Source organism: Bos javanicus, chromosome 1, assembly GCF_032452875.1.
Source record: "Bos javanicus breed banteng chromosome 1, ARS-OSU_banteng_1.0, whole genome shotgun sequence".
NCBI lineage: Eukaryota > Metazoa > Chordata > Mammalia > Artiodactyla > Bovidae > Bos > Bos javanicus.
Window position 1 is genome coordinate 95,197,787 of NC_083868.1, and position 25,071 is coordinate 95,222,857.

The 25,071-nt window shown below is 42.6% G+C and overlaps 1 protein-coding gene across 8 annotated transcripts in view; it reads right to left on the reverse strand.

Annotated features, from left to right (window-relative positions):
• FNDC3B (fibronectin type III domain containing 3B) overlaps positions 1-25,071 on the reverse strand; it is a 356,072-nt gene that overhangs the window by 61,289 nt on the left and 269,712 nt on the right. For all 8 annotated transcript variants that reach the window (XM_061415723.1, XM_061415747.1, XM_061415714.1 and 5 more), the window contains 6 exons: positions 23,065-23,203; positions 19,952-20,005; positions 5,958-6,082; positions 4,553-4,727; positions 2,456-2,542; positions 1,117-1,255 (listed from right to left, as the gene is read on the reverse strand). In XM_061415723.1, the coding sequence (XP_061271707.1) occupies positions 1,117-1,255; positions 2,456-2,542; positions 4,553-4,727; positions 5,958-6,082; positions 19,952-20,005; positions 23,065-23,203 (719 nt within the window). The remainder of the gene's footprint in view (positions 1-1,116; positions 1,256-2,455; positions 2,543-4,552; positions 4,728-5,957; positions 6,083-19,951; positions 20,006-23,064; positions 23,204-25,071) is intronic.

Consider the following 25,071-nt stretch of genomic DNA (forward strand, 5'->3'; position numbering starts at 1 on the left):
TCAATCCCCGGGTCAGGAAGATCCCATGGAGAAGGGAACAGCAATCCACTCCAGTATTCTTGCCTGGGAAACCCCATGGACAGAGGAGCCTGGCAGATTACAGTCCATGGGGTTGCAGAGTTGGACAAGACTGAGTGACTTAACAGTTAACAGTTAACAATGTAAGTAAATGTTCAGTGCTGACAGAAATTTCTAGGATATTCTGAGAAAAGAAGCTTTAGATCTGGAAAAAAGCACACTTAGTTTTTTTTGTTTCTTTTAATCATATCCATGTTCCAGAGAATAATTCTGCCTCAAAATTACCACATAACTTGAAGCAGTGATATGTCTCAGTGGTTGGTCTCTAACAATGATTTAGTTATGTTTTACATTTCCTTTATATCACTTGACTGCCAGGTAAAATTTTTTTTTTGTCTGTTAGGTAGTTACTATTCTTGTATGATGTTAGTGATGATCATACACATCGTAACAGTTTTACATACAATTGCAAATGTTTATCAACATTCTAATGGCATTTATTTCATTGAAATAATCCATGCAGCAGGTGAGACACAATATCCTTCTATCAGATTCCTACAAATAGCATATAATGAACTTTAATATGGAAACTTCCTGAAGTCCGAGACCTCTGGTTATATACAAACAACAAAAACTAAAGTCTTCCTAATTCATTGTAACTTAAACATCCTGTCAAATTTAATATGACTTAACCTAAATTTTGAAAACTAATTTCAATACTAACTTTATAAATCAACTTTCATATTAATAACTTTATAAATCAATTTTCATATTAAATATTGCTACATTTTAAGGGAAAGTTACTGAAGAATGATATATTCAGAGACTACCACATACAAATTATTAATATATTAAAATACAGGCGGAAGAAGTGTCTTACAGGAAAATCATGAAGTAAATGAAATGCTCTTACAATTGTCAATTTTACCAACTGGTGGCATTGTCAGGATATTTCTAATATATATATTTCAAACATGTAAAACTCCCTCAGATAATATGGTTTCTTTGTTAACTGGTTTGTCACTACTGAAATTAATCAAGTTTAAAAAAAAAAAATCTGTCAAAAAAAGCAGCAGCAGCAATAGCAATAAAACATACCCCATTTGACACTAAAGCCATGAGACATAACTGGTCCTTTAATGAGGGGTCTTGTAGGTGGTCCAGGCCTGTCCGGACTTGTTGTACAAACCAAAACTTCACTTGGGCAGCTTTTCCCTTCCATATTAGAAGCAGTCAGCTGTAACACAACCAATAACACATTCATATGCTTTAGATAGTAGGTCTTAAACCAGTGGTGATGTTCAATATGGCAAGATCAAGGCATCCATGAACTCAGATACTGACACACATTCTCCCTTGCTCTCTCACAAACTACTAATTTATAAGTGTTTCTTTAATGGAGTATTTATTTTCTATACAGTTTACTTATTAACAATTAAAAATGAAACAACAAGGTAGGTTTTAGCTAAAGACACTTTTACCTTTTCAAGAATACAAAACAAAACCAGTATGTCTCCACCAGTTCATTTTGTTTTATGGAAGGAAAATATGGCGGGGGGTGGTGGGCAGCAGATATAAAGAACCTTGCTAACCTTGATTATTTAGGAGTAGGACAACGCCACCTTGTGGAGAATTGCTGGCAGTATACCTCTGATCTCATAGCCAGCCATCGAATAGCAAGGTTTTTTAAAATATCAAAAACTATCATTTTCCTTTAGTAGTCACACGTTCCACTTGACAATCTGACAAATATTTATTGAGTGACTCCTACAAGTTAAATAACATGATTTGTCTCACAAATTAAGAGAAGGAAAGAGAGAATCAGAAGACAACCACATCTCTCTAAAACGCACACTGTTGCACCAGAAAGTACAAGGCTGTGCTAGGATCGATAACAGTAAGGCAGCACAGAAGGCAGCCTGCTGTCTCCTCTCTCCTAATGAGATCGCAGAACTGTCTTCTGCTACAACACAATGTCCCACGGTGACGTCAGCAGTGCTTGTCCAGAGCCTAACAGGGGAGGGGTGTAGGTAATAGAAAACAAAAATGGCTGAGAAAAGAAAAATGGGCAAAAGAGCACAGGACAATGGGAAAAAAGGAAATCTGATGAAAAGAAGAAACTCTGAATAGAAGGACATAAAGTGCAGGTGAGAGACAGGTATGCTGGGCACCTGGTCTGAATCTTCCTGGGCAAGGGCATCTAGCCTCATGTAATTTATTACAGCACATCACAGCAACAGGTTTCTTTTCTCCAAAGTCGGGGGTGGGTTTTAAAATTAAAGTATGGTGTGTATTTTATAGATATTACTTTAAAAGTGTGAAGTGCAGCAACCTTAAAAAAGTTTTTAACCTGTAAAGTTGATTTAAAATGATAAAGGGGGGAAACATAAAAGAGCTTTATTTTTAAGCAGTTCAAGTACCCAAATGACTGACTTACCCTGAATTTATACTGTGTGCTTCTTTTGAGATTTTTCACAGTACAGGTTAAATCCTCTCCAGTGTATTTTGGGTGGAAAAGGTTATCCTGAAAAGGCAAAGCCAGAAAGAAACATCAGTATCATAAAATCTGGGCATTAAATCCCTTGTATGTAGGAGTTTTAGACTGCCTCTTTCCATTATCACAGTGGGCCAGAAGTCTGGCAGCTATAGCAAAAATAGGGCCAGAATCCCATGGTGCTTTAAGTGAAATTTTAACTGTTATCACATCATAATCTGTCCTGATCTGGGCACTTTTATTGTGAGACTAACACTAATGTGAAAGAGAACAATGCTCTCTTTGAAAAAGTGCAAATTTCCTTTTAATAGATGCCACCATAAACTTTCCTCACAGAGCAAACTTTTTCTAGTTACTCAATAAGCATTTTAAACAAAGAATTTAACTACCAAATTAACGAAGCAGTATGTAGTTTAAAAAAAAATCATTTAACAACATTGTCATGAAAAAACGCTCTTGTGCAGAAGTCCTCACTTTCAAGCTGCAGTGTGCTATGTAATAAACAGTGGTTGGGGTTTCTGACACAGTGTCTTCTGGCTAACGGGGAAAGTCCTTCAACGGGATAAATGTCCCACTGACAGCCAACTGTATGGAATTCATACAACAGTATTCTTAGTCATGCATGCATCCACCCCCATTCATCCATCTGATCTCAGAGCACCCCTGATGCACCAAGCTTTCTTCCACGCTCTAGAGGTTTAGCACTACCCAAAAACAAAGTCTTGCCCATCAGAAACTATATGACAGCTGGAGAAAACAATTAAAACACTCTGCATACAAATATGAAGCATGTTGTGTGGTGTTAAGTGCTATTAGATGAAAAATAAAGCTGGGTAAGAGAGCAGAGTCGGTAATAGAGCTAGGGAGCATTTCTTTCTATAGCTCTCCAGGCTCAATGAAGCAGTCACATGCGGCTCTTCCAATAAATTAAAATACAATTAAAAATTCAGTTCCGTGGGCTGACAGCCACATCTCAAGTGCTCCACAGCCCTGTGTGACTAGGCTCTATCTTATTACACAGCACAAATTACAGAACATCTCCATCACCACAGAAAGTGCTCCTGGACAGTGCTGTCATACAAGGCGGTCAGGGAAGGGCTCTCTAAAGAGGTAACATGTGAGAAGAGACCTGAAGGAAATGAGGGGAGTGACTCAAAGATATCTGAAGGGGCATGTGAGCCAGAGGGCACAGGAGTCGCTAAGGTGCTGTGGGAGGGCGTGGCTGGTGTGCTCGGCGAGATGACAGTGGCAGAACAAGGTCAGTGATGAAGACCCTGAATTCGGAGGACCTGGAAGTCATTCTGAGAGTACTGGCTTCTCCTCTGGAAGAGAAGGGAAGGCACTGGGATGGGAAGAGTTCTGAGCAGAGCACCGACATGCCGTATTTTATTTAACAGGCTCACTGTGGCTTCATGTGCAGAACAGAGTGTAAGGATGAAAGCAGAGAAAATACTTAAGAGGCTATTCCAACAACCCAGGGGCGAGATGATGGTGGCTGGGAAAGTATAGTAGCTGTGCAGATGCTGAGAAATGATCAGATTTCTGGGTAACTTTGGAAGGGAGATTTACAAGGATTTGCTGACTGATTACATATGCAGTCTGATGGCTCAGACAGTAAAGAATCTGCCTGCAATCTTGGAGACCTGGGTTCAATCCCCGGGTTGGAAAGATCCCCTGGAGAAGGGAATGGAGACCTACTCTAGTATTCTTGCCTGGAGAAGTCCATGGACAGAGGATCCTGGTGGGCTACAGTCCATGGGGCCAGACATGACTGAACGACTAATGCAACAACTCAACACACGTATGAGGCTAAGGATGCCCCCACGGGTTTCTGGCTTCCCCAAAGGAAAGGTCGGGGATGCCATTTACGGATCTGGGGAAGACTGTGGGAAGGACAGGGTTCTGCTGGTGGTTGCCCTGGTAGAAATTAAGAATTTGGTTTCCAATAGGCAGTGAATCTAATTTCACAGTATACCCTGTAGCTGTGATAAAACTGACTTTACAGAATGCACACAGAAGCATGACGTGTGCCAGACTTACGTTCTCGTCCTCCTGGATTTCCAAGGTGTAGGTGACCACCTCCTCAGGTGAGCAGCCTTCTGGTTTACTCCACTGCAGTGTGACCCACGTGACCCCAGCTCGAACGAGTCTTGGTGCCGAGGGCATCTGAGGAATGTTTCCTAACGTGTAGCACACCACCTCTTGGCTATACCCGCTGGAGAGAAACAGACCCGGTGAGACACATTTAGGAGCATGTGGAGGAGTCGGCATTTCAAAAGCTACCGTGTGACTGGCTTGGGTTGGTAAGTCTGTGGCCTGACAGGTTCAGCGAGCAAAGGCAGGCAAGGATCCTTTGTGTGATGTTCCTTACCACAACTTCAGTGTGCCCCAATCACCCACTCCCTACTTAGTCTACTACTAGAAAAGCATACTGTGTTACAGGAAAATATATTTAAAAATGTATTCCCCCCCACAGGCACCTAGGAGTAAGCACAGTGTGACGGTGACAAGCCACGAGCCACAGCTACCAAGGAACTGTCAAATCAATGCATATAAGGGCAAACAATGGTCTGCTGATAAAATAAATGTTTTACAAATATGTACGCTGCCATTTTCCAAAAGTTTGTGGATGCTTTTGATTCGTTTATAAATTCTGAAGCTGTAGAAGCCTTTATCATTATGACTGTTCAACTAGTGAACTCTAAAAATACAATGGCTATCATGGGTAGGGAAAGAGGGCTGAAAAGCTTGTGATCTTAACAAGTTCTTTAGGCTGAATAAAGGGTTGGGACCAATCATGTGCTGAACCTTTAAGAAGATTTTCAACAAGTAGTGATGAAAGAAAAAGATTTTTCCCTTAATCAACTGTTACCCAGGCAGTGCAATTGAAATACGGTCTTTTCAAGGCACTTTTAATCTACTGATGCTTCACCATAAACCTGTTCTCACCGTTCCCTAGCAGCTTGGAGGCAAGCCGTGAGTCCTACACAGTCCAGATTCTCTCCAGTCTTGTGAGTATCTGCCTGGGCTTGACAACAATGGATGGCCCAGCAACTTGTTCTTTGTATCAGGAAACACTCAGACATAATTGAAAAAAGCAACTGAACGAGTAGCTTGCTAAAGTGATGAAAGAAAAAGGCACAGCATCTGAAAAATAAAGTCCTCAGAGGATTCCCTTTCAAAATCTGTAGTTACCTTTCCCTTGATTCTCTGAGACCCCTAGGGGGCCTTTCTGCATTACAGCCTGCAAGGCTGCAAAGAGGACACAGTGGCATTTATCACCTCGGAAGGGGCCTTCTAGCCTCTGATTAGGATTCTCTTTTGGAAGATCTCCAGCTGGTGCAGTGTGGAGGCAGCAGGCGACCTCGCCTTTCAGCAACGTGAGAGGAGGACTCAGGGACACCACATAGAGGCTTAAAGGCATGAGGACTGGGAAACGCCATACCTGGTGCCAATGTCATTCCGAGCCGCCAGCCGGAACGTGTACCCCATGGCTGGACACAGCTTTGTCAACTTGCAGTGCTTCTGGCTCCCAAAGAAGCATTGTCTGAAACCACTGTTTCTTTTTCCCTAAGAGAAAACAAGAAACAATGCACATAAATTTAAAAAAAAAAAAAATAAGAAAATGAAGGAGCATTTTGAATAACTGCTTAATTTTCTAGCTTGGATGAACAAAAACAATAGAAGGAAAGCACTCTACAATGAAATACCATCCTTAACACAAAGGCACTACAGACAATTCCGTTACTGAGACAGGTGGTATACCATACTTGTGGTATTTTCAAAGAGGACTTTGGTCAACAAAATAGAGAAGGCCCTTTTCAGGCACAGGGCAATGCTCAAGTTAAGGATCACAGTTTCTCAGATCTTCTTCACTTGGTCAAATAGCCCGACCAGGCCCATTATAGTGAGTCTGCGGCCTCACAGGATCACTAGCTTGGGAACTGTACAGTCTTCCCCAGACGGCCCAGCACTCAAGGACTGATCTATGCAGCCCTGCAGGTCACAACTGTTCCTCCCTCCACCGTCACCACCCTGATCTTCTCTCTCTTCTCCTGCTTCGTGGCAGCTCCCAAGCCCACACCTGTACATTCCAGTTGGTGAGCTGCTTGTATGCTCATCCCTAAAGGCTGGGCACATGCCTTTGACTAAATCTTGTCCACATCTGGTCTCAAAGCAGTGCTTTGGACAATCCGGGAGTTCTATCAAGGCTAGTAGTTGAGCTGAATGTCTGACAAAGACTTGGAACATCAGTTCAATTCATCTGTGTGTATTACAACCATTCTTAAGTGTTTTATGAGGATGGAAACACATTTTTAATACATTCCTAGCCTTATACAATGCTTCAAATTCCTTAAAGTAAAAAGAAAACACTCCAGTGGGTTCTCTTAATAGATCTAAGAAGAAGAAAAAAAAAAAAAAACTACTCTGTGCCATGCTCAGAGGCATGGAATACGCATATCAGCAGTTTTCTAGAATATTTCATACCCATAATTCACAGTAGTTTATCTATGTTCATGCAAAAGAAAATCACATGCTAATGCTGGATGAATCTCAGCATTTTAATCAGACAGCCAAGCCCAGGACTTTCAGGAATATGTCTGAAGCTCTCTATTATATAAAAGACAAAGAAAGCACATTTTTCTCCTAAGAAAATGTAGGCCTTTCCTTCCTTTAAATAGGTCTCCAAATGCTTACTACTTAAAAAAAAAATTCCAGGTGAAGTTTAATTCAAAATAAGCATACAACTAGCTTGAAGTATCACCAGGCTGAACAGATTAAAAATCACCACACCACAGTCATCCTCAAACTTTTCCCAGTCTCCCCTCCCAAGCAAGGTGGTACCCTTTCCAAGGAAGAGAGGAGAAGCCCTAACAGTTTTAAAGAGCCAAAGTTCATGTTATCAAGGGTTCAACATGCAGTCAGATACAATGATGAAAAATGGTAGGGGTGGGGTTGGATGAAGGGGGCAGTAAAGCATATGTTTTTCAGCTGCGACTTAGGCAAAGTCACTCCGGCTGGCAAATCATGCCCTTAGGCTTACTTTAACCTTGAGCATTAAGGTTGCTGCAGACAATTTATTCAAAGGAAAGCTGTTTATGCATATATTTGCATAATTACATCCAGTGTCTGATTACACTCTGTGCGCTGCACACCCTGGTATGTTCTGTATCCATTTCAGGCAGTAGCGTGATCCACCTTCTTTCCTCCTCTATTTCTGAGCTCAGAGTAAACAGTGCAAGAAAGGCACATCCTGCCGCCACAGAAGCCTTCCAAACCCCAGGCTGGCTCCCCTTCAATGCCTCGTTTTTCCTATTCTTTGTTTGGTCTCCTTTGCCCATTTCTGGTGCTTAGAACTACAGCCAGTAAATAAAAGTCAGTCTGTTCCTTACCAGGTTGATTTGCTTTAATATGGCGGAAACCAGCCTGTGGTTTAAATGAGAAAAAAAGAGTGGGGAGGCATCAATGATGGGAACTAGACTTTTATTTTAAAGGGCCAGAGCACTGGGGCTCACTAAAGAACTGAGAGAGAGAGAGAGAGCGCCATTCTGTGACCTTTAGGAGGTTTTCCTACATTGCCAACATTTAAAAAAAAAAAATTCTACTTCAGTATCAAGAACAATTACTAGATAAACTCCAGCTTGTTTAGGTAAATCATGCCAAATTTTATACCTTTCCCGATATCCTACTATGTGCATGAACCCCAAGAACACAGAGAATGACCCAGAGTTGGTAGAACTTTAGAATCAAGTTTTAGAAACAGTACTTGTAGAATATGAAGGGGTGAGAGTACAAATGTTTCACAGACTTAAAAAGGTAAAGCTTACTGGTGAATTTTTAGAAGTTACTGAATATAAAACAAAAGAAAAAGAGGAGAGGAAGTAGGTTAAAATATTTCAAACAAGAGAAGTTCTTGAATAAAACAAAATACTCATGTATGACAAGGAGTTTAATATAAACGGGATACCCGGGAAGAAAGACAATTAATATTCACAAGAGTCTCTGCAGTGCAAAGGTAATCTACTGTTAAGAGGTAGGCCAGCGAAGATGGAGAACACTCCAGGCTCCCATGTGGGATGGCTCCTGAGTCACCCTAGTCTTCCATGGAAGACCATGCCAGGTTCTCTGATGGCTTTAGGCTTAGGCATCAGAATAAGTACACAGTCAAAGGTACAGGCGATGTGAAGAATCTGTTTGTAAACCAAGCATGACCCCAGGTTGCAAACAGCATTTATAAATTAAATATTATCCAGCTCTTCCTGTTGACAGAAATGGATAGGGTTTAAAAATATATATATATAATGTTTAGAAGATTAAAAGACTCAGAGAAATGGACAGGAGTGATAATGCAATTGTTTATCAGGAATTAAATATGTCCAAGCCACTGTGGCGGAGAAGGCAATGGCACCCCACTCCAGTACTCTTGCCTGGAAAATCCCATGGACAGAAGAGCCTGGTATGCTGCAGTCCATGGGGTCGCAAAGAGTCGGACACGACTGAGCGACTTCACTTTCACTTTTCACTTTCATGCATTGGAGAAGGAAATGGCAACCCACTCCAGAATTCTTGCCTGGAGAATCCCAGGGACGGGGGAGCCTGGTGGGCTGCCGTCTATGGGGTCGCACAGAGTTGGACACGACTGAAGCGACTTAGCGGCAGCAGCAAGCCACTGTGGTTAGTGAAGTTTTACAAACAGTAAATCACAACTTCCATATTTGATAGGTAGCATGGCTCCAAATGATTGAGATATTATAATCTATATCATGTTCCCTCTTCTAATAAAATCTAATTTAAAGCACATAGGATTACTGAGACATAACAGCTGTACCTGGAAAGAACAACTTATATTTTAATAAGTTAAAGTTAGCTTCATGCAAACTTTCCTACAAAAACATGGTCCCAATGGAAATGGACAATCTCTCTCCACTGCAGGCCTGCTGTCTTCAATAATCTGGTCAAACACAGGCAGCAGAGACATCCGTGGCTGAGGCATTGCCCTGCTCAGCTACTGCTGCTAGGCCACGTGTGGGGTGTCACACAGAGGGGAGCTCAATAGGCCAAGGAGCTGGCTGCTCTACGAGCGAAAAGCTGAGACATGGATGGCCAGGAGCGTCCTGATTCTGCATGTTGGAAGATCATGGATGTGCATCACAGGACCAGTCAGGATCCAAATCTCTTTGAGACGAGTGCCTCTTCTCCCAGGAAGGAAAGAAAACTTCACCCAATGAGAGCAGAGGTGACAGGAGGCTGGAAATCCACCCTGGAGGCTGGAAATGCGATCGTTCTGGCACAGATGTAGCCACCACACTACTGACCTCATTGGACATGAAGCCCCAGCGTGTTCTGGACTAGCTCCCTACTGCCAGTGTCCACAAGCCAAAAAGAACAGATTTTCAGGGTTCCCTGACTTGTTTCCATTTCATAATCCTGGGCATGCCCAAATGCTTTTTCCTACCATGCACACTGAAGTTCACTCAAGGACGAGGTTAATCTTTACTAGAATGTGAAGAAATTTTGGAGTACAAACCAACTGTGTGTGAATAGACTTCAAGGTGCTCACCTTGGTGGGGAGTGAGGCATCACAAACCCACACTGCTTCCTTTTACAGTTGAGTTCCTCTTCTCACTCCAATGAGTTTACAGTTCTCGCTAATATGCACCATCCTATACTCAGACCTAGCCTGCAAGGACCCACTCAGTCCTGGGCCTTGAGACAAATGGAACTGTTTTCCACCCAGGGGGCTTGTCCTCCACTTCTGGTTAAAACTGCTCCCCAGAAAAGCACTCAATTTGCAGGTGGCTCAATTATGTATACAGCATGTATCAGATTAGTCTTTCCACAGTCCCAAGCTCCTGTTTGGCCTCCATCACCTCTTGTTACCAATGAACAGAAATACTTGGCATAGAATCTATATTCTAGACTCCACTGATCGGCTTAAACTCCAGCCCCTCCAGGAGGCCTGGTCCCTGATGCCACTGAACTCAATTTACCAGAGTTCACCGGACCTAGTCTGGACATCTCATTGATCTGATCCTTGGTGAACAAGGGTCTCTTTTCAGTTCTCGATTCACACAGTACGGGGCGGCAGGGGGTGGGGTGGGGTGGTGTGTGGATTATCTTGGAGGGCAGGTCCCAGCCATCCCACACTCAGAAAACTCCACTCTGCTCATGTCTGTCCCACTCCATCCTCATTTTCACTCCCTTGGTAGAAGGGTCACACATTTGGTTACCAGTCCTAATAAAAATCAGAGTCCAGATGTTCTTTTAGGTCCTATAAAGTTCCCACTACATTCTGAAGAGTGCCAGCTTTCTGCCAGACTGTGAAAGGACCCAATCTCAGACCAGCAGGGGTGAGAGAAGGCAGTGTGGGGGCGTGTGAGACGTAACTCCTGTGGCTCCGCAGCAGACAGTGAGTCACCCTTGGAAGCAGTTTTCAAGATGAGTTAATATAAACTTCAGGGACAAAGATATCTTGAAATACTATTTCACTCTTTAAGATGAAATCTTGGGGTAAATTGTAAATAAAAGATTTAAAATGTTTAAGTAATATATTCTCTATTTTCTCACTTTATTTTCTGCCCTTTTACTATCTACTTAAGCATTTTTCTTTTTAATTAACAATTTAAAATTAGCTGTTAAATAAGATGATAAACAGATTAGTTTCTATGTTTATAAACTCCCTCAAAAAAGGAGGGGGGAGGGAACACTTTGCTGATCTCCTGTGAGTCATCCTAAGGAGGCCGACTCATGAAGTGCGACAGTAAGGCAGAGACACTAATTGGCAGGGATGCGGTTTTCCTCGTGGGTTCCTCCTCATCACCGAGGGAGCATCTTTTTAGTGAGAAAAGCCGGGTTTGTGCACCACCGAGTCACGCCCCGTCGGGCCAGGGGTCTGAGCCCCATCCCATTGCTGCATTTCTGGGGCACATCTGTCTGCCTTCTTCTCTTCCCAGAACACTCAGAGGAGAGCAGGGGCAGGAAAAGAGTTACGCTGTCCTTTCTAAGTCCACACCCTTTTAGGGCATAGTACCTAAAATACCGGCTTCCCTGGCGGCTCAGCGGTAAAGAATCTACCTGCAATGCAAGAGACATGGATTTGATCCCTGGTTCTGGAAGATCCCCTGGAGAAGGGCATGGCAACCCACTCCAGTATTCTTGCCTAGAGAATCCCCATGGACAGAGGAGCCTGGCAGGCTATAGTCAATGGGTTTGCAAAGCGTCGGACGTGACTGAAGCGACTGAGCATGTGCCTAAAACACTGTATGTGCTACACAAAGATAAAGGGGAAAAGATCAACAGATTAGGAGAGTCAGGAGAACCTATGTCACGTGGTGATGATTCTAAACATGTCCAAACATTCCTGATTCCCCAACAGAGAGGAGCAAAGCTTATGGCCCTTGAACATGGGTGGGCTTGTGACTCTCTTGTCATGACAGATGGAGTGGATATGAAGCTGTTGTGACTACTAAGGAGAGGCCTGAAAAGGCGATGACGTTTCTGCCTTTTTACCAGAACATTCACTTTTGCAGTGCTGAGTCCCCTGAAGCTGCTGTGCTGTGAGAGAGCCTGAGACAAAGCCCACCTAAGCCAGCAGTGACCACCGGACTTGTGAAGAAGGATCCCGCCAGAAGGTTCCAACCCCAGCCAACAAGCCCTCCCCAGCTGAAGCTCCAGAAACTGGAATGCAGAGGAGCTAATTCTCCAGTGCCTTGTCCAAATTCCCAACCCTGAATCCATGAGAAAAGACAAGTGACTGGTTTAACGCACTGAGTTTTGAGGTAATTTGTTATGCAGTATTACACTTATCTATTTTGATGTCCATATATGTTTATAATATGTTTTCTATAAACTTATAAATTCCTCCTGCACTATAAATATAAACAGCCAGGAAGTAAGGGAGCAGAAGCGAGTGTGCTTGTATACAGTCAATGTTCAACATCTGTCTGCATAAAGGACCCTCAAAGCCATTCAACAGAGTGAGGCTTCTTTGAATAGATTTTTAAAGTTGTTTCTGTAGAACCTAAAAAATGTAACAAGATTCCTAGATAATAAAGATCACCCAAAATTGTTAATCAATGGCAATGTAGTCACTTCATCTTAGAGTAACATCTTAGAGAATTAAAAAGTTTAATAATGCTATCTCCAGAGTTAAAGACAACCCTGGGGAATATTTTTATATTTAAATACAGATATGAAAAAGTCTTTGGGACACAGTTTAGGTATGGCATAGCCTAAAGCCTCAAGAGTGAGCAAAGTAAATAATCTATCAAAGGACATCCACATGCAATCACATCTCTACCTGTTTGATATCTGTTTACAACACACAATGGAAAAAAGCTCCAGTGAAGAAATCAATTTACAGATACGTCTGCCTATCCGAAAAGTGGTACCTAAGTATATAAAAAGTATTTGATTTATATCATACAACTAATTGTTAAAATCTGTCTAAATGTAGGTGTTAATTTGTAAAACTATGTAACTGGAAACAGATAAAAGTAGCTTTTCCAAATCTGTTTTCCTTCTTTATTAACTTAGTATCTTTATAAAGTGGCTCTGGTACTTGGGAAGAGGAATCCTTAAAATGGGTTCCCTGCTAAGGAATTTAACACAGTCATAACCAATTCTATTCATACAACTTACATATACTCCAACTATTTTAAGCCACAATATTTTCCTGCCAGGAGTGGTTCTGTAGACCATGGGGAATGTGGTTGCTCTGGCTAACGTTTCCAGTTCCCCTGGAGTGTACTAACAATCTAGGAAGCTGGTGTTTCTAACACTGCTACTAAAGTATTGACATATATACATTACCATGTATAACATAACTAGCTAGTGGGGAGCCTGGTGCTCTGTGATGACTAGAGGTATGGGTGGGAGGGAGGCTCAGGAAGGAGGGGTTTTATGTGTGTGTGTTTATATATATATATGTATACTTATAGCTGATTCATGCTGTTGTATGGAAGAAACCAACACAACATTGTAAAGCAATTATCCTCCAAGTAAAAAATAAAGATAAAAAAAAAAAACTTGGCTGACATTTTCAATTGCCTTCAAATTAATAGGTTGGAAATGATCCTTCCTGTTCCTCTTCCTGGCACAAGAAAATGAGAATGGCCAACAAGTGTGCTAGAATCCATGGTGAACCAGCAACCGTTATGTGACTTGTACTCCTCCTGATGTTTTCTTGATCTATTGACCTCCTTCTCTTACAGGTAACATGCATGTGGTTTTCAGGCGCCATGTGCTCATGGCCCATGGCTGCTGGATCCGGACATGGGCTGAGTGATTCTGGGCTGGGGACTCTCTGTAACAGCATAGTTCAATCTGTCAGAAACATCAATGATAAATCAAATAAAAAATTAGGCTGCACTGGCCAACTGAACTACTGCCAGGCTCAAAGATTTAGTCTGCTAGTACATCTATATTTAGAAGTTGTTCCAGTGCTGGCGGACCCTAGGCAACATCAAAGATAAATGTTGGCTTGAGAAATCAAAGCTCATAAGTGTTTAGCATAACCATATATAAGAAGGGCTTCAGAACAGGGAGGTGGGTGGATTCCAAAGTTCTTTATGCCAAACCTCACTCTCCCCTCAGTGATGCCTCTTTCACTTCACTGACCACTCTGGCACAGAGGAAATTTTCAAAGGTAAGAAAAGTGGGGAGTTTGTGGCTGCATGATACCAAATGAATACTGCAGGCATTTTATTCCCTGGCACACTAGTTTTTTATATTAGTGGGAGGGTCTTGACTTCCTAAAACAGCCAAGGATGATCCTCTGGTTCAAAACCAATAAATGCAATGTTCCTGTATAGCCCTCCAAATGTGGAGGTTCGCCAGATGTCGAGTGCTCTGATAAGATCGATGTGTTGAGACTGTCCCAAAGAGAAAGGAAAGGAGAAGCGAGTGGGTGATTTTAGAATAGGCTGCCTATACAAGAGACGAACCTAGGGATGGCTGGCTTCAGTTTACCACCTAACCAAGGCCCAGGTGGCCATCCTGTAGTTGGACACTAACAAACAGAACAAATGAGCTGATGACTTAGCGCTGAGGACACAGGTGATACAGCCTCAGCTGGAAGTTCTCCAGAGTCTGCTGCCCTAACACGTAACTCCCTCCTTTACACATGCGACACCTGGCAAGAAGCACGGAGAATCTGCTTCTGGTGTGCAGTCGTCTGAGGGGATGAGAGCGCTCCTTTTAACTCAGCTCTGCCTTTGATACCTACGGGCCTCTCCGAATTGCTAAATCCTTCCTTGCCTTGTTTCCTTCCATAGAAGCTGCAGTGAAGGAAGCTATTCCCCTGGCTCTCAGAAACTACCCTTGGATGTGGCAGTGAAGACTTGTGATGTGGCAAAACACTGTCTCTCTGCCAGCTCACTAATCTGGCTCTTATGTAAAAGATGCTTTCTGATGGACAAATGATAAAGGACTTACTCATTCTCACTCTCGAGAATGAGCAGAAGAGCTCATGGGCCTGGGCGAGTGGCACCCTCCCCTGATTTTCGGCCAGGCCTCGGTGATGGACTAGGGAGTGGGCACTGGCCTTCCTGGCTTTCTCCACTGGAGCAGCAGGCTATGCGGCCGCGGGCAGCAGGGCTCCCAGAGACAGTGGCACTCGTGGCAAGGCTCTCTTCATCCATTCTGTAAGTCACTCTGCTGTCAGTGCTATGGTTCCTCCTGGAAAGGCTACTGTCTAACCAGAAACACCATGTGCAAATTCACTTATGGCAAGAAGCCTTTTGAAAGATTACTAATATTAAGACCTAAGTTAAACAGGTACCTAAGAATTGATGCTTTTGAACTGTGGTATTGCAGAAGACTCTTCAGAGTCCCTTGGACAGCAAGGAGATCAAACCATTCAATCCTAAAGGAAGTCAACCCTGAATATTCACTGGAAGGGCTGATGACTGAAGCTGAAGCTCCAATACTTTGGCCACTTGATGTGAAGAACCGACTCATTGGAAAAGACCCCGATGCTGGGAAAGATTGAGGGCAGGAGGAGAAGCGGGTGACAGAGGATGAGATAATTGGATGGCATCACCAATTCAATGGACACAAGTCTGAACAAACTCCAGGAGATAGTGAAGGACAGCGAAGCTTGGCGTGCTACAGTTCATGGGATCACAAAGAGTCGGACATGACTTAGCAACTGAACAACAAGTTAAATAGGAATCTGATTAATAAATCAGAAACCAAGTACCTCCTTATGAGGCCAGCTCAGTCCCTAAATGATACGATGCATGGCTGGGGCCTGTGGCCTGCTCTGGGTTTCTGCAATGGGGCTGCTGAGCCCAGCCTGGCTGCTTTGTGGGTTCCCGGGGGCTTCTGGGCTCTACCTGCTGCTTGCCTTTTCTGTTCGATTTCAAAGTATCCCTTGATTTCTGCAGTATTTATTTCATTCGTGGTCTACTGTTTGACAGCTGTGTTCACTCAGTAGTCACCGGGAAACCCAGATATGACATGCCTGTTCGGATGCGCTGAGTCACATGGGAGGGAGAGATTCTTGAGAACACCACTAGTCACATTCCCACAAAGCTATTTTTCTAGTTCTCTCGAATATTCCCAACATGTCATGTCTGGAAGCAAAGCTAATGGCAAATTAACATCTATATATAGCATTGACATCCGTTTTTGTTTAGTTCAAACCAGAGCCATTAACCTCAGGGCTCCTGTTTAAATTTTTGACAGAAAAATGTTGTATTTCTTTCACACAATCCTTCTATAACTGTTGACTTTTCCTATCCCAGATCTGAATGTTAATGTGCTTAGGTGACATGAAATAATCGTTACACAGCATCTGTCATTGCCCAAGTTATCTCATTCAATCTTTACCTACTTGTGAGATGACAGACACATTTTCAAATGGAGAAGCTGAGACCCGAGGGGTTAAATTATTTGTTTGACTAGCTTGAGACAAAGCAGAAACAATCCAGTTCTCCTTGGGTGAACGCCACACCACTGAACACATCAACATGAATCCATGCTACGTATTCGCGAGATCTTAGGAGACCTGTGTGTGCACTGAGGAACTAGCTGCTAACAGCAACAGTTAGCATTTCTGTAAAGCAGAAGTTAAAACAACATCTAAGAGCAGAACTCACACTATAGTTCATCTGAGTCGTTCCAACAAAGGGAACGTGGCCAAGAAAGGCTACACCTTTCCAAGTTATGAAAACGGATCTATTTCAGGGGAAAATTGAAACCAATGGCTGTGACCAAAAAGCCAGTGACACCTGTGTTCCATTTTCAGCTGCTTATTACCATCTCATAGTTACAGTTACTTCCTGCGTTGATGGAAAAATTAAGAGGGTGTCTAGGCACAATTATTAATGGAGAAAAGTAGGCATGCAACACCCTCTTGCAGAACCATTAGTGAGTAACCTCCAGGTGAGTTCTTTGAGCAGTGATGTGACATTACTGACAATGAACTTAGGAGAGAGGACACGTCAGTCCCCGCCCCCCCGCCCCCCGTGCTTCATGGTTCTGTTTTCTGTTCCCCAATTAGGATCACACCTGTCTTCAGAGACCAGCAGGAGGCTAGCTACTGATTGAGGTGGCTTTCCCCAAGGTCAACTCAGCACAGCATTCCCAGGGGTGGCACCCAGTGGCCTCTCTGCTACCGCTCTTTCATTCATGAAGGTCTTTTTCTAGAACCTGACAGCAGCACTTGAAGCCCTGTACTCTTGTTTGCTAACATCTTCAGAATTTTACACTGATTATTTTACTGGAATCGTGATTAAAAACTGAGTCAAAGAATAAAGTATTCTGGGAACTTTAGCCAGTGCTGATATGATAAAAATATGGGGACACCCAGACATCCATGGTGGCATGTATGTGGATGGGGTCACCTCACCTAAGCTGGGATTTTCAGACCAGGTGCTCCAGCAGGAAACGGGCAGGTGTGACTCCTGAACACAAGTTTCTTCGAGACTGAAGGACACCTGCTTGCCCTCAGGTGGGGATCTGCTCCTCTGCACACCCTACCTCCTTCCTGCCCATTAAGCTTGTTTCTACAGCCCCCTGGGTGCCAGAGAGGCCAGGGGTGTGTGGCTGGAAGAGGCAAACTCTGGCTCTGGAGAGGGCTGGGTGTGGGGGGAGTGACTCCAGCCTAAGGCTGCTCTGTTCTCCTGCCCCGATGCACCCCCCCACCAACTGCTGCGGTCTGGGAGGAGACCTGGTAGCAGCTGCACTTGGCTCAGAAACCACCAGCAGAAGCTTTCGGAGGGAGAGTCAGAGCCTTGTGCACTCACACTTCCTGCAGGTGAGACGGTGTGCTGTGTGTACACATTTGATTTTCTTTGAAGAATTATTAAGCCACAGGTCATAAAAGGATTCCTGTGATGATCTATAGTCAATTAGCCTGAAATCTCCAGGAAAGCCCATCAGAGCTGACACTAGTAGAAATTCAAAGGTGGGAGGGTATATAAAGAGGAAAGGGAAAGAACTAGGAGGCAAGTGAGTACAGGATGGAAAGAGAGCAAGGAGGGAAAAGTGGGAGAAGGCCCCAGATAAACAACTTCACACTTTGTAGTCACTAGTTAAGAGTGGGTCCTATTGATTATAAATGGTCATTAGACAGAGCTTCTCCATTTCATCTGAGGCTGTAGTATGTTCCTCCCAGAATCGTGCCAGGACACTTTCAATTCAAATTCGAAGGGAAGATGGCCAACGACTGAGTCACCATTACCATTTCCTGTAGCACCTGAGTTTTCCTTGGAGGTTTCCCATTCAAGCACTCCACTTCTCTGACCTTACTTAACTTATGAAGCCATGGTCCAAGGCAGAGAAGAGGAAAAACACAGGCGCACTCCACCCCCACCCTCCCCCAACACAAGCGCTGTGCTCTGGGAAGGCAGGCGAGAGGAAAAAAGCCTCCTTTCCCGAACCTCTATCTCCATGTAAAACCTCAACCACCAGGGCCATAGGGGATGGTTTCACCTTCCAATCAAGCCGCCTTAAAACGAAATCCATCTAATCTGTAAAATATACCAGTTAAGCCTGAGATTTCACCAATCTGTACATAGGGGCCATTCACAAGGATCCTAGAAACAATAGATCATTGTCTTTGGTAACTTGGAACTCTAGCTGTTCAGACGCAACCCAGATGGGAAAATATGCTTCTGCAAAAAGTGATAAAGAGCCCCCTCTCCACATCAAGATTTCATCATGAGAATTTCACCCGTTTTCATTTAACATTGGGTTAAAATATTTTTTTCTACTCTCGACAAGTTGACTTTTTGCCTAAGCTTGTGTGCTGAATTTTTCAGTGCCTTTAAATTTAAGTCACAAAGACTAGTTAACTTGGATGGCACCCCAAATCCCACATTTCCTGTATTTCAAATCCTTAGTCCATTTGCTCTACCACAGAAAGAGAATAAAATGTGGGTAAATGAATGAACAGAATAAAGATTTAAAGGAATAGTATTGTTGCTTTTTAGAAAGAGAAGATTTCTGCATCCAATGTTTCCAGCCTGAGAGTCTGTGCAGTGTGAGTGAGGCTAGAAAAGCACCGGGTCACTGTTCAGCAGAGAGCGGCCTTGACTGTAAGAAGACTTCACCATGGATACTATACAAGGTCTCTGGTGAGACAGACACCAAAGGTGACACTGTTCTAGGATGGTCTAGCCGGTAGGGTGAACACACGTGGGTAGGTGAGACCTTCAGTGCAGCCCACCCTCCATGCCCCAGTCCCAGACAGTATTCAACAGGGCAGAGTTAGCACACAGCACTGAAAGCAAAGACACAAACCAGGCTTCTCAGGCCACAGTGTGGTCTACCTGATGGAAACCACTGATTCAGGCTGACCCTTGGCAGTCAAGATAACAAAGAAGTCAGTTCCAAATACTCATTAAAGTGGAGTGAAAGTCCCTCAGTCATGTCCACCTCTTTGCGACCCCATGGAATTCTCCAGGCCAGAATACTGGAGTGGGTAGCCTTTCCCTTCTGCAGCGGATCTTCCCAACCCAGGGATTGAATCCAGGTCTCCCCCATTGCAGGTGGGTTCTTTACCAGCTGAGCCACCAGGGAAGCCACATGGGTAGCCTATCCTTTCTCCAGCAGATCTTCCTGACCCAGGAATAGAACTGGGGTCTCCTACATTACAGGTAGATTCTATACCACCTGAGCTATCAGGGAAGCCCTTAAAATACTCATTAATGTCTGGCCAGATAGTAAGGCCTTCAGAGCAGTTAGACCCTGTCTTTTCTTTCTGTGGCATTTCTTGCAAACAAGCCAAGTAAATATATTTTAATGCACAATTCACTATATTTTAGTCATTTTCATTTTCCATAGTCAATAACTATTGGTTTAAACTTTTCTCTCCTTACATTATTTTTTCCATGTGTTTAGCATATCTTCAAAAAAGAATAAAATGGCATTTGTTCAGCAGTTTCATTTTTGAAAGGTGTTTTAGATGGATGAACATGAAAATATGATTACCTCATCCCACTCTAAAAGGTAGTTGGTGATTTTTGAACCATTGTCAATTGGTGCCTAAAAAAAAAGAAAAAAAGAGATTACAGAAAACTGTTTTACAGACAAAAGTTTTGAGCTCTCCACCTTGGTTCAAATCCACTGTCTGTACTAGTCCTAGGCTCTCCCCATAGCGCAACAACCCTCCGTATCACCTCCATTTCTTTGGTCAAACGTTTCCACAAACCAATTTTAACACAAGTCAACCAGTAGGGAGAGCCCTCACTATTAATAAATCATACCCCACAAACAGCCGAGCCTGCCTTCCCCACCGCCCCTACCTCCACACCCACACGGTACCCTAGTTCCTTTGCAGATAAAACTTTTAAGAGGACCTTAAAAATTCAAGGATATAGGGAGAAAAATGCAGAGAAACAGGTACGACACGTTGGAATCTGATAGGGTAAAGCTGACCCACCTATGTTTAAGAGTTCAGAGTCCATATTTTTGTAACTTTCCCCATATAGTTTTTGTTTGTTTTAAAGAGGTTAAGGTTAGAAAGCCTTCTGTGGCATTAAGATTGGCCTTTTTTTAAAAAAATGAGAAAACCTGGGATCTCCTGGAGAGATTACTAGGGCAATTAGCCCTTAGCACATTAGCCAAAAGATGTTTCATCATTTGCTTTCCTCCTAAAAGCACAATACTGAGATCTCCCTCACTGAGAAAACAGGCTTTGGACAATGGGAAGAGGAGTAAAAGACTCTGGAGAAAAGACAGCTTTGTAAGGTCAGACCTGCCCACAGCAGGGGCTATACTGGGGTCCCTCACAGCACTAGTAAGACCACGTCTCCACGCACAAACACACCTGCACCTGGATTTCCCCAGGACAAGAGCCAGGGCTCCACAGACTGTGGTGAGCTGCCCCCAGCAAAAGGTAGCCGAGTCACCAGAACTACCCAAAGCCCAGCGTGCTTGGCTGTCACAGGTGGTCTAACATAAGTGGCTCAGTATCAGTGCTTAGTTTCTTTTTCCAAGAATGCATGGGTGTTTTGAGGGATTGGGAGAGCATATGTAAATCCCTTACTAAACCGTCCTGGTCTTATACAGGAAGCACCCAAAAAACAATGGCTGTTGCTTCATTGTTCTTAATAATAAAACATCCAGGGCTCAGTAAATATGAGTTAATTAACAAACTCTTATCCCTCGCCTCTCCTTCCCTCTTTTCCTTCTTTCTTCTGAGTCCTAAAATCTGGGAGTTCCAGATTTTTTACTCCCACTCATTCACTCCAATTACAAATGAGTGTTGCATATTCTACTACACTATAAGTTCAGGCTTTTGTGGGCTCAATTTGGGAGAAAACATAGGGATGTATTTAGAGTGTAAATAACGTACAAAATCAAAGCTTTAGCTGAGAACCCATTTCTCAGGTAAGGACTATATTTATGATGCTCATATATTCCTCTGTGATGCTCTGCCCCACCACTGAGTCTCTGATTCCTTGAGGGTGGGGACACAGACTCAGTATTTGTGCAGCCCTATGTCCTGGTGCTAACAAAGTGACATTAGAGGACCCCGAGCTCTCAGTGTCCCGATGGCTTCAAGGACAGGTGGGCAGCCAGCGCATGGTCCACCTGTCCTTGCACCCCCAGCTGGAGCTCCCAGCTGGAGTCCCTGGAGAACAGCAAACCTGTTCTAAGGACAAGAAAACTGAACTGAATCCAGAACTTTCAACTTTGCACATAACTGAATGGAACAAAAATATGCTTCTGATTTACAACTAAATAAAGGGAGAAAGAAAATGTGAAACATTTTCCTCCTAGTAAAAAACCTTTTTCTTGAAGTTGCTAGTCTGTCTAAGACCTGAATTACATCCAGGTTTTAAGCAGAATGTATGTATCAGTGATTCCCAACTTAAGGTTTGTAAGACCCCATGGTCCCTCTGGGAATCTTAAAGAAAATTATCTTATATTCTCCAAACAAAAATGGATTTTGATTCTTTCCTTAAGATGTATTTACATATGTATATGTGTAAATAATGAACACATTTTAAAGGGGATGTGTATGCTTCAAGAACTTAAACAGTGATGATCAGTTGGGTGTTAAAACTGGAAAGGTGGGGAATCACTGACCTGGACTATCCCTGGAAGCCAGGAAGGAAAATAAAATAGTTCAGATTCTACAACTTTGCCTTTGTCCAAATAACATGCTCAGTGTTGACCACTGGCTACCAGAGGGGTCTATGGAAGTCCATGCTCTGTTGCTAACGACTACGCTCAACTGTTTTTAACAGCTCCCAGGATAAACTGGATCCTCTGGTCTAAGAACAAAAGGACAATGTATTTCTTCACCAATAACGCATCTCCCTAGTCATCCTATTTGCACATTTGTGTTCTTTCCCAGTACTATAAGTCTTTATTATCTCGACTTCTATTAATTTTACATTTTGAACTATATTTTAAAGTATAAGTAAGTACATAGAAATAATCGCTATAGAGATTGATACCAGTCTGTTTTCTTACAAATACACAACTGTGACTGGTAAGTTAATAATACACTTTAAGGGGCTCTCTTTCTCAAGAGTTATTGGTAGCCCAAAAGTTGTATTTCATGAAAACTACTACATAATTCGGATGTTAAAAAATAATTAGTAATCCTAACTGATATAAGGTCTAACTGGCAAAAATTTAATGAAACCTTAATGTAGTTTAGAACACTAAACATTCTAGGCAGATTTAAGTATTAGACATTTCAGAGTCACCACTGAAAGAAGCCAATAGACCATAAATCTACTTTAGCTCTAAATCTTTCTTCACAAAATTTTTATTCAAGTCTTCAAATGTCTGTTGAATTAAACTATTAGAAAGTGATGACATTTAGGTATCTTAAGTATTTTTACCACTTGTAAAGAATTGCTCATGACCCTAAGAGACACCCCTGCAAAGAAAGCTAAAACTTGATTTCACAGTTCTCTCTCTCATTCTTTTGCCCAATTTTTACAGAGATGGTAACTTTTGATATTACAATAATTTGTTTCACAGTCAAAATGCAGAAAATGCCAACACCAAAGTGGAATATTGCTAAATAAATGTTTCAAACAGCCACAGACTTCAGAATGTTCTCGACACGCTGCATTACCCACCTTCCACTGCAAGGTTAGTGAACTTTTGCTCCTGTGTGCCAGCTTAGGTGGGAAGGGACACTCAGGCGCACAGCTGTGGGTGGTGAAGCTAACCGGCTCAGAGCAGGAACCCTTTACGGAATTGTACATAGCGTATACCCTGGAAACGGAAACACACACACAGTCAGTGGCAGAGGCCTATCACACAAGACTGGGGTGTTAATCTCAGCTTTGCCCCAGGGTTTCCCTATAGGAACAGAATTTATGGAATACACACTGTGACCCTTATTCTTATTTGCTAGTCTTGTTCTGACCTGACATGGTCACCATTTTCAGGGGAAAATAATTCCAGCAGGCCACGTGCCTCAGTGCATTCTCTCCTCCCTCTAGTTGTCAGAACCACCCAGCCTCCTTTAAGACAGGCAGAGTCTACAGACCCGAAAAGAATATGCTAAATAAGGACATATCCTTATTCCCCGAAATGGTCTCCAAATATATATTCTAAAATCCATCAAGGCCCTCTCTGGTTGACTTTCTCTGGAATAAGGCTAGAGGCGCAGTTAAGGGTTGGGTGGAAGGAAACAAGAAATGGTGGGGAGAGTCCACAACCTGAGAGAGAGAGGTGGAAATACAAACAATAAGGTAGATACCATCTTTGAACTGTTTATCATCTTGCAGATATTTCAATAGAAATATGGACATTTCACACAGAAACAGGCTTGCTTCTGCCAGGTGCATCTTTCTTTAATTCAATAACAACATTGTTCAGGTACACTTTATCCATGTGAACATCTAACTCTTACACCTGGAGTCAAGATTAAAAATGTGCACTCTGAACATTAAAATGCCTGGCTCAACACTCGACATATGGACCTGATTTCTCAGAGAAGCTGTGAAGAAAAGGCATGTAACACACTATTATAAAACGACACTCCTTGCAAATAGCATAAAATAGGATTATGCTGATTTTTATCATCTTCCTTTCTACTTAACCTTTTTTTAAAAAAATATTGGGGATTAAAAAAAAAAAAGCTTGAAAACATACTCTTTCAAAAAGACAACAAAGAAACCTGTGCTGCCAAAAAAGATGCATGAATTAAGCTATTCAGAATTGGTAAATACATCAAGCCCTTAGTTCTTAACAATTCTTTGTGAGGTGCCATTAAAGACAGAAGAAAACTCAGACTGGAGAAGTGAAGTAAACTTCCCAAAGCTACACAGCTGGAAAGTTGGATCAACTGTACTCAGTCATGGAGATCTAACTGCTATCCTGTATTCCCCAATGTCCTGACTCATCCTGCAATTATGTTTTTCTAAACACCCACAATCCACTTCCCCTCACTCTCCTCAATGAATAAACAACAGCTAAAGATAACATTATGGAAAATAGGAGCTACCTAGGTATATGATTTTTAAAATCCTTTCTCCTCAAAGTCCACCACAAAAATTTTACAAAGGCCATACAAGTCAAAAGTACTAACAGACATGCCTCCCTTCCATTCTAAAAGGTAAAACACATATTTACTGGCTATTTGACTTGTTTGCCTTAGGGGAGCATACCATGACACGTGATCCAAACAAAAGATGCTTTATCGTTAGGTTCACCCAACCTGATGAAAGAAATGCTCCTTTTTGCATTCTCTGTAAATAGGCAAATGATAATAGAAAATGGAATGGCAGATTTGGCAGGATCATTTCCGTGCATCAGGACAGGCTTGTTGGGAGTAAGTTGCTTAAAATGAATCACAGAATGTTCCAGACATGGGCAGGGTTCCAGCTTGAACTTTAATAGATCAGTTGAATTCTCCCGCTGATCACTCATGGGTTTTATTTGGCCCAAAATATGTGTCGGGGGAAGGAAGACAGATAGTGTTAAAATATTACCTCCACCTATGAATTAAAGGACATTGGCAACGACCACCAGAAAAGAGATGAGCAGACATCATGCACTCCTAAGGAGAGATCATGCCACTATCTACAAAACCCTGCCAGAAAAACGGACCCTGTATCTGTTTAAGCCTCTTCACT